General features: G+C 43.1%; 1 protein-coding gene across 1 annotated transcript in view; it reads left to right on the forward strand.

Annotated features, from left to right (window-relative positions):
• LOC143292816 (uncharacterized) overlaps positions 1–5,899 on the forward strand; it is a 7,047-nt gene extending 1,148 nt beyond the window's left edge. Inside the window, exons 2-3 of the mRNA XM_076603413.1 lie at positions 2,900–3,202; positions 5,519–5,899. Of these exons, the coding sequence (XP_076459528.1) occupies positions 2,910–3,202; positions 5,519–5,630 (405 nt within the window). The 5' untranslated portion in view covers positions 2,900–2,909 and the 3' untranslated portion in view covers positions 5,631–5,899. The remainder of the gene's footprint in view (positions 1–2,899; positions 3,203–5,518) is intronic.
• The last annotated feature ends 4,101 nt before the right edge of the window (positions 5,900–10,000 follow it).

Here is a 10,000-nt window from a genome sequence, read left to right on the forward strand (position 1 = left end):
GCACACTCCACACACACACACACACACACACACACACACACACACACACACACACACACACACACGCACACACACGGCACACACACACACACACACACACACACACACACACACACATACACACAAACACCTCACACACACACACACACACACACACACACACACACACACACACACACACACACACACACTAAAAAACACACACACACATACTCACACACACACACACACACAAATGCACACACACACACACACACACACACACACACACACACACACACACAGAGTCACACACACACACACACACACACACACACACACACACACACACACACTGACGAACTGTGCCACCACCACGTATTCACATGATCCGTCACTGCCGGATCCGGGCCCACCACCGGCATCACCACCGATGCCGTCACAACCAAAACCTATCCTGCTGTTAACTTCAGTTGTACACCGGCTGCACATTGAGCACTCCAAGCTGTTGGCCCTGGCAAAAACAACAACAACAACAACAAAACATATGCCTTTCACAACTACGTGTGCAATACAAGCAAAGAGTTACAGCGTCAGCTAGCAGCTGTCCTCCGCAGTTTCATTACAAGTGACTGACAAGGACACACCATTTCGTTGTACCATGGCCCGCCCGGCCTTTGTGAAACACGCCGCATCTGATGATGATGCATTTTCGTGGGTGCTTCCATACATAATAATATATAGATAGATCCGTTTACTTACCCCTTTCTGTCAAGTCATACCTGCATCACACCTGCGCATGCACGGTAACAAACACAGACACACACACACGTAGGCTACACACGCGTGCACATGCGCGCAAACACACACGCGACACACACGAACGCACCGGCGCACGCACTGACTGACTGAAACCATTTGTCAGATTAACTTTTAGTTGTATTGACATTTTCGCAACCATCCGAGTAAATATTAACTGAGCAACACAAAGAAAATCTAATTTGAGAAAAGAAAAAAAAAAGCAATGATATGAATTTAAAAAGAATATATATAACAAATTAATTTACCAAAATTCTTTAATATCAATATCTCAAAAATGTTTTCACACACACACACACACACACACACACACACACACACACACACACACATTGACACAGGCACACGCGCGCTTACTCAGATGCACAGTCAGATACACAGGCGGACATAAATAATGCGCGCACATACCCCGAGAGTCACACACACACACACAGACACACACACACACACACACACACACACACACACACACACACACTACTGCACATGATTCACCACTGAGTTAATGAACAACTAAATTTGAGTACACACGCAGCTGTGTCTGTCAAACGCAATGTGCCAACAGGAACAGACAATGACACAGACGTGAGTCAGTGTAGTATACCAAACCGCGCAAACAGTATTGAAATGTATTTATATGTATTCACTTTTAGCTTTATGTTCTGGAGCATTCAGATGTGCAGTTGATTTTTTTTTCTTTCTTTTTTTCTTCCCCCCCCGTTTGTGGTTATTGGGAACGGCAATACGTTGTCTCCGGCAGAAATGATAAGATACATACTTGACTGCAAGTGGTCGTCAGATTAGTGTTTCTGCTCACTGATTTCATTCCCAAGTTTAGACGGTTTTTGTCTTTGGTCACTGTGACTGTGAGACTTTGTTAATTATGTCACTAGTGATTAAGAAAAATAAGTCGCTTTTTCTACTCCGCATCTGCTTCAGTCTCAAATTAATGTTCTGTGTTATCAACTTTCAACTGCTCGACAAATGATTGCTCCGAGTTTAATGAGAGAGAGAGAGAGAGAGAGAGAGAGAGAGAGAGAGAGAGTGTGTGTGTGTGTGTGCGTTTGTCTGTTTGCTGTGTGTGCATATGTGTGAATGTGCGTGAGCGCACGCGTGTGTGTGCCGGTGAGAGAGAGAGGGGTGGAAATGGGGTGGGGAGATTCCCCATGGCTTATGACAGCATGAAATTGTAAAGGCGTCAGTTATAAACAGTCAAGAACATTCAATGTTCCTTTTCACAGTGAATCTGTCAAAATTTGTTGAAAGAGTATCAGTATCAGTAGATCAAGGAGGCGTCACTGCGTTCGATCAAGTCCATGTACGCTACACCACATCTGCCAAGCAGATGCCTGACCAGCAGCGTAACTCAACGCGCTTAGTCAGACCTTTAGAAAAAAACAACAACAAACAAACAGAAAAAAAGAAAAAAAAAACCCAAAACAATAATAAATGAAATAAATAAATTGAAATTGTTGAAAGAGATAGCAACCACCACAGCACTGAACAATGACTGACCGAGCTAACGCCCAGTTATTTCTTCTGCAAGCTGTTGCTGCTACCATTGCTGTTGCTCCTGACTACTACTGACGGGCGGTGTAGTTACACTACTACATTTCTGTCCATTACTATTGGTGCTGCTGTCGCTGCTTCTGCTGCTACTGTTAACGTTGTTGCTGCGGCTGCTGGCTGTGCTTTACTACCAGTGATGCAAGAACAACTCTCTCTCTTTTTCTCTGTCTCTCTGTCCGTCTGTCTGTCTGTCTGTCTCTCTCTCTCTCTCTCGTTTTTTCCATCTCTCTCTCTCACACACACAAGCACACACACACACACATACGCGCGCGCGCGCACACACACTAAAATCTTTATCCTTGAGTAATAAAGTTTTTGATTCTTGAATCTGTCTCTCTCTCTCTCTCTCTCTCGTTTTTCCCCCGTCACACACACACACACACACACACACACACACACACACACACACACACACACACACACACACACACACACACACATCTGTCCATCATTTTAAATCTCAAGCGTCTCAAGCTTCACTTACCTCCCAGTGCTTTCTTTTTCCACGTGTGACCAGGGCGTTCCTTCACAGCCGTGACGTGATGAGTTACCAGCAGATGCCCAGTGCCCCGCCGCCCCCCTACCAGGAGTCCTACCAGGGTGCGGCCCAACCCCCGCCACCCGGCTACCCCTACGCCAACCCCGGCCCACCCCAAGCCGGGTACCCACCCTCAGCGGGGTACCCATCCCCAGCCGGGTACCCACCCCCAGCCGGGTACGCGGGTGGCCCTCCCCCTCCTCAGGGTGGGTACGGCCCTCCGCCACCCGGGGTGCCTGGCGGCTACTACCCCCCTGCCGGCAGCACCTATCAGACCCAGCAGCCACAGACCACTGTGTGAGTGAACGTGGTTGGACTGTGAGTGTGGAGTGTTGGCCTAGAGGTAACACGTCCGCTTAGGAAGCTAGAGAATCAGAGCGCACTTGTTCGAATCACACCGGCAGTCGCCAGTATTTCATCCCCCTCCACTAGACCTTGAGTGGTGGCCGTCTGGACGCTAGTCATTTGGATGAGACGATAAACCGAGGCCCCGTGTGCAGCATGCACTTAGCGCACGTGAAAGAACCCGCGGCAACAAAAGGGTTGTTCCTGGCAAAATTCTGTAGAAAAGTCCACTTCGATAGGAAAAACAAATAAAACTGCACACACACACAAAAAAAGGGTGGCGCTATGGTGAAGCGACGCGCTCTCCCTTGGGACAGCAGCCCGAATTGCATGGAAAAAACAACAACAACAAAAATGGGTGGCGCTGTCAATGTAGCGACGGGCGCGCTCTCCATGGGGAGAGCAACCCGAATTTCACACAGAGAAATCTGTTGTGACAAAAAGAGTAATACAAATTGAAATACAAAGTGTTGTTACATGTCTGTCTGTATGTCTGCGTGCCTGAAATCTGGTTGAATGACACAGTGACACAGGAAACCGGAATGATGAGCGACCCGGCCAATGGTAGCCGTCAGTCGGCTCTACGCAGGTAGGCATCCTGTTGTGCAAATGACCCAGAGTTTGTAAAGAGCTTAGAGCTTGGTCTCCGACCGAGGATGGGTGCTGTGTAAGTGTCCGTATCAAATCAAAATTAATCGGATCAACTCAACTATGATGATAGGGTTGCATGGCCGGTGTCGTGGAAACTGTGTATACATGGGTTAATGTTTGCTTATAATTGATGAAATGTATATCATGTATGTAGATCATTGATGTTACTATTTAAAATGTGTGTAAAGTTTGAAAATAGATAAATGAATCGAAAGGGGAGAAATCATTGAGCATTATAAATCATCACCAGTATCATTGTTTTTGTCATAATCATCAAATTCACCCATATCGCAATACGAAATTCACACACACACACACACACACACACACACACACACATATATATATATATATAATTTAACAGCTACAACGGCAAAGCAATGGTCAGAGACTGTCCCAACTACTGTTATGACACTGCTGTTGATTCTACCAGTGTGACAGACATCTTCTACAGCTGTTTGATACAGCCTGTACTCTTTTGGTCAGCAAAGCTTGACAGACCGATATCTATCTATCTATCTACCTATCTATCTATCTATCTATCTATATATATATACATGATCGTAAATGGGGTCAGTAGAACTTATTTAAAAAAAAAAAAGAATACTGTGAGCAAATTCGCATTCTCAACACCGCCGTCACCACCACCCTTCAAACACCATCACCACCACCAAATATAATGACGACTGCCTGTCATCGATATTAAGGAGGGTGTGCAGACTCGCTTTCGTCGGATTTTCGTCATGGTTTCCAGGCTATTGTTAGCGAAAACCGCGTGCGCAAGCGCGTGTCCATTTCCTTTCCCCCAGGTCACCGAAAGGCTAAAATTTCGTTGTTGAAATCGCTGTTCTGACGAAAGAATTTTGAACATTTTCGGTGACTATTTTTGCAAGTTTACAAGATACATCTGGGTTTTATAATTACACCCTCATTTGCTTTAGTCTTCTGTGTTTACTTTGAGCGTGTTTCTCTGCCATTACTGACGTATTCGAACTGATCCATTTACAAGTTCTGCCGAAAAGTTGTCCGAACAAAAGCAGTGCACACCCAGAGAAGCCCGTTACGGTGGTGGGTTGCGCATGTCGTCATAAGACCTACTTGTGGAGTGATGGCCTAGAGGTAACACTTGCGCCTAGGAAGCGAGAGAATCTGAGCGCGCTGGTTCGAATCATGGTTCAGCCGCCGATATTTTCTCTCCCTCCACTAGACTTTGAGTCGGTGGTGGTCTGGACGCTAGTCATTCGGATGAGACGGTAAACCGAGGTTCCGTGTGCAGCATGCACTTAGCGCACGTTCAAGAACCCACGGCAACAAAAGGGTTGTTCCTGGCAAAATTCTGTAGAAAAGTCCACTTCGATAGGAAAAACAAATAAAACTGCACGCAGGAAAAAAGAAAAGAAAAAAAGGTGGCGCTGTAGTGTAGTGACGCGCTCTCCCTGGGGAGAGCAGCCCGATTTTCACACAGAGAAATCTGTTGTGATAAAAAGAGAAATACAAATACTTCTCGCTCTGCTAGCGATGAGAAGTCCACTGACGATTAAAGTGGGATGCACTGACACCCTCCATATTTCCTTTGTTCTCATCGACATCACACGTTTTCCTACCTTTTGTTTCCAGAGTGTATGTTCGAGAAAACGACAGACGGACCCGTGAAAGTGAACTTGCCGAGGACTGCTGCCTGCTGGCTTGCTGTTGGGCTGTCCTCTGCTGCTGTCTCGCCAACAACTAGGTCAAGGCCATCCTCCGAGGTCAATGGCATTAACCTCAATGTCATTTGACCTGGGTCAGAAACATTGCTTTAATCAAACTGATGCGGAATGCCAGTGTGAAAATGGCTTAGCTGTTTGTTGTTTGAATTTTTTTCCCCCCCTTCTTTTTCGTTATTTTGCTAATATGGACGTAACACGTCAGCCTAGGAAGCGAGAGAATCAGATCACATTGGTTCGAATCCCGGCAGAGTCGCCAGTATTTTCTCCCCCTCCACTAGACCTTGAGTGATGGTCTAGACGCTAGTACTTTGGATGGTATGATAAACCGAGGTCCCGTATGCAGCATGCACTTAGCGCACATTCAAGAACCCAGGGCAACAAAAGGGTTGTCCCTGGCAAAATTATGTAGAAAAACCCACTTCGATAGGAAAAAGACAAGTGTAGGCAGGAAAAAATACCAAAAAAAGGGAAAAAAAGGGGGTGGCGCTCTCAGTGTAGCGATGCACTCTCCCTGGGGAGAGCAGCCTGAATATCACACAGAGAAATCTGTTGTGACAAAGAAAGAGTAATACAATACAATACAATACAATAACTGCCAAAAATGTCGAACTGCCAGTTGTTGCCTTCATGATATAGGAAGGCCTATTTTTTTGGGAGGGTGGGGGTAGGGGTGGGGGGGTTGGGGGGTATGTTGTGTATCATTTTCCCAAGTAGAGAAACTTAAGTCCAATGTACTGTTTTTACTTTCTTTCTTTTTATTTTTTAATTTTTTATTTATTTATTTTTTTTAACCTGTCAGCTACCTGGATTGATAGCAAGAACACATGTTGGGGAATCTGATCATAGCTATTGTAAAAGCAGCTCTTTATGAACATGTCCAGTCTGATAATAATTATTGGAACACTGGCCAGATATATATGTATTTTTTTTTTATTCCCAAGAAGGCCACACCAAACAGTAACTGGACACAGTGTCATTAGTTCAAAGGGTACTACACTGGATACTGCAGGATTTGAAGAATGTCATGTGTTCTTCACATACCTGGGCAATTTCCCCTTCAACAAACATAGACCTAAAAATAGCATTTTGCATCAGGAAAAAGAAGGAACAGATTTTCTTATGAGATTATATGCAGTTGTGTTTACACAGATCATGCCTTTTTTTTTTATCTTTTTTTGTTTTGTTTGATGATGATGTGTGTCAGTTGATAGTCCCTTTATTTTCTTTGAATTTGTGTGTAAATTTTTAGTCGTGTGCTTTCACTGGTTGTATGGTGGTTTGTTTTGTTTTGTTTGTTTTGTTTTGTTTTGTTTTTGCTATTTTTGGTTGTATGACTTCATTCAATCCTGAAGAGGCTGAAATCTTTCTGTTGTACCTGTGAAAGCATTCAGGGTTGGCCAACATTGTGAGTGTGGTCTGATGAGTGAGAGAGAAAGCATAGTTTCAAAGAGAGAGAGAGAGAGAGAGAGAGAGAGAGAGAGTATTTGTTTTGGTCCCATACTGTGACCCCATTATTTTTCTGAAATTTAATGTACTTGCTAGCTTTAAATTTGCTGTAAACATTGTATATGACCTGTGTATTTCTGTTTATAGTTTGATTTTGTCTCATAAAGTGAGCAGGGCTTACAAATTCAACATACCAACATGCGCTTTCATTAACATCAACTCAACATTTTTAGTTTTGCTCTGAACTGTTTTATGTAATGCTGTGCTGTGCTGTGCTGCGGTACTACTCTGTGTTGTGCTGTACTGTGCAGAGCTGTACTGTACCGTTGTACTGAGATGTTCTGTATTTTGCCTTGTGTTGTGCTATAGTGCACTGTGCTGTACTATTCTGTGCTGCACTGTGATATGTTGTTCTCTGTTATATTATACTGTATTATGCCACCGTGTATTGTTCAAAACAGTTCTGTATTCTTATGACGTGCTGTGCACTGCTGTGCTGCAATACTGTTCTGTGTATTGGTAAATGTTACGTTAGCATACATCTTAATTACCACGTGTTCTGTGCTGTGTTCTGTGTATTGCGGCGTATGTTAGTGTACTGAACTACCGTTTTCTGTGCTGTGTTCTCTTGTGTGTGTTAGAGTAGTTTTGATTACCACGTGTTCTGTGCTGTGTTCTGTGTGCTGTGGTGTATGTTAGTGTACGTTTTCGTTACCATGTTCCTGGTTGTTCTTTCTTGCACTGCTGTGGTTTAATGCATGTCCTACTATACTGCAGTTCACTGTTCTGCCGGTTCTCCCTTGGACGTGGAGCAGAGTGATGGCCTAGAGGTAACGCGTCCACCTAGGAAGCGAGAGAATCTTACTGAGCACACTGGCTCGAATCACGGGACAGTCGCCAGTATTTTCTCCCCCTCCACTAGACCTTGAGTGGTGGTCTGGACGCTAGTCGCTATTCGGATGAGACCTATAAACCGAGGTCCCGTGTGCAGCATGCACTTAGCGCACGTAAAAGAACCTATGGCAACAAAAGGGTTGTTCCAAGCAAAATTGTATAGAAAAATCCACTTCGATAGGAAATCAAATTAAAAAAATACTGCATGCAGGCAAAAAAGAAAAAAAAGAAGAAAAAAAAGGGTGGCGCTCTCAGTGTAGCGACGCGCTCTCCCTGGGGAGAGCAGCCCGAATTTCACACAGAGAAATCTGTTGTGATAAAAAGAATAAGACAGTACAATGCAACACAATACAATGCTCCTCTGCAGTGTGTGCTCAACTGTGCTGTACTGCTGTGGACAGCCCTGCACTAAATTGTGCTGCTCTGTACTGCACTGTGCTCGGCAGGGTTCTGCTGTACTATGCTTTGCTGCGTTGCTCTGAGCTGTGTCGTACTACACTGTCCTGCACTGTACAGCACAGAACTGTGCTGTGCTGTGGTGTACTGTGCTGTGCTGTGCTGTACTGCACCGTACCGTACCACTCTGACATGCACTGGAATGCCCTGTACCATACTGTATTGTCCACTATTACAGATACATCACAATCTTTCCCCCCCCTCATTCATTTTGTTGTTTTTCTTCTTCCATGGGGAAGTGTGTGTTTCTATTCGCCATGTGTATATTTTGTGAGAAAGGTGCATGCTGTGTTAACATGGAAGTGCTTTTCTAAAAAAAAAAAAAAAAAATTTTTAGTATTTTTTATGATAATCTTTTTACCAGTTACGCACACAACCCAGCCATTTCTCAGGTGATTATACTGATGAAAAAAAATCCAAAGACACTAAGAAAAGAAAAATTAGGGACATTAAATATAGTATCCTTCAACGATAGATTTTGATTATAGTTATTCTGTCACTGAACGATGCACTTCAGACTGAATAGCCTTGGTTCCACTCTCATGTGGTTTTTACGGTCTTCATTGCTGATGTTGTATCTATTGAGATTCATAAATTGTGTGGAATTATCACCTTTGATTACCCCCTCACCCCGCCCCCATTGTTTCCACTTTTCTTACCTTCATTACAGCCTAATTTGGCTTGACAGAACTGCGTTAGTTTTCCACAGCCTCTCTGTTACTTATTTAGTTACTTACTGATTTGTTATTTATTTATTTATCAGTTTTAGTTCATTTTTTTTTTTTATTTGTGCTAGGTTTCATATCATATATTTTGCTACGCTTCATATCATATATATACATCTGTTTCTGTTTATTTATGTCTTTTTATAGTAGTAGTAGGCTGTCATGTTCTTCTTTCACTAACTAATGAACTGTATTTAGAAATGGATGGTGCACAGTTGGCACATATCACTTTATATCACAGACTACATCTTCATGTGATGTGAATGGGACTGAGTGAGAGAGAAAAGGAGGAGAGTGGGTGAGTGAGCAAAATGAGTTAAAAAAAAGAAAAGAAAAAAAAAAGAAAAAAAAAGAGACCTTGTGATATGTCATGTGTTGTTTATTGTTGAGCTCAAGCAAAATAAGAGCATTGTTATGGAAATCAGCATTGGGTAAACCTGTGACAAGCTCAAGGTAAAAAATATGATATTGTGTGATGCAAATTATACTAACAATGAAATCAGGTTGTTGATCAGTGATCTTCTTTCTAACTCTCAAGATATTATGTTAACATGCTATGTTTTCTTTCCCCACCACTGAACTGATGTACATCATGTATTTGAACAATAAAGTATCTGGTTGAAATGTGTATATCAGTATGGAATCGTTTGTTCAAGGAGACTTTTCAGTGGAAGCGTTGAAACCTTGATTCATGAGACTGGAAGCTACACCTATCTTTCTTTCTTTCCTGTTTCGTCTGTGGTCTTGATTTGATATAATCAATTAATCAAATAACCATTTTTCACACACACACACACACATACACACCTGAAATCATCTTAAGTGTTGATGATTTTCACCAGTCCATTGATAAAGTACGATTTTTTCAA

The sequence above is a fragment of the Babylonia areolata genome, chromosome 18, assembly GCF_041734735.1.
Source record: "Babylonia areolata isolate BAREFJ2019XMU chromosome 18, ASM4173473v1, whole genome shotgun sequence".
In the NCBI taxonomy this organism is placed as follows: Eukaryota; Metazoa; Mollusca; class Gastropoda; order Neogastropoda; family Buccinidae; genus Babylonia; species Babylonia areolata.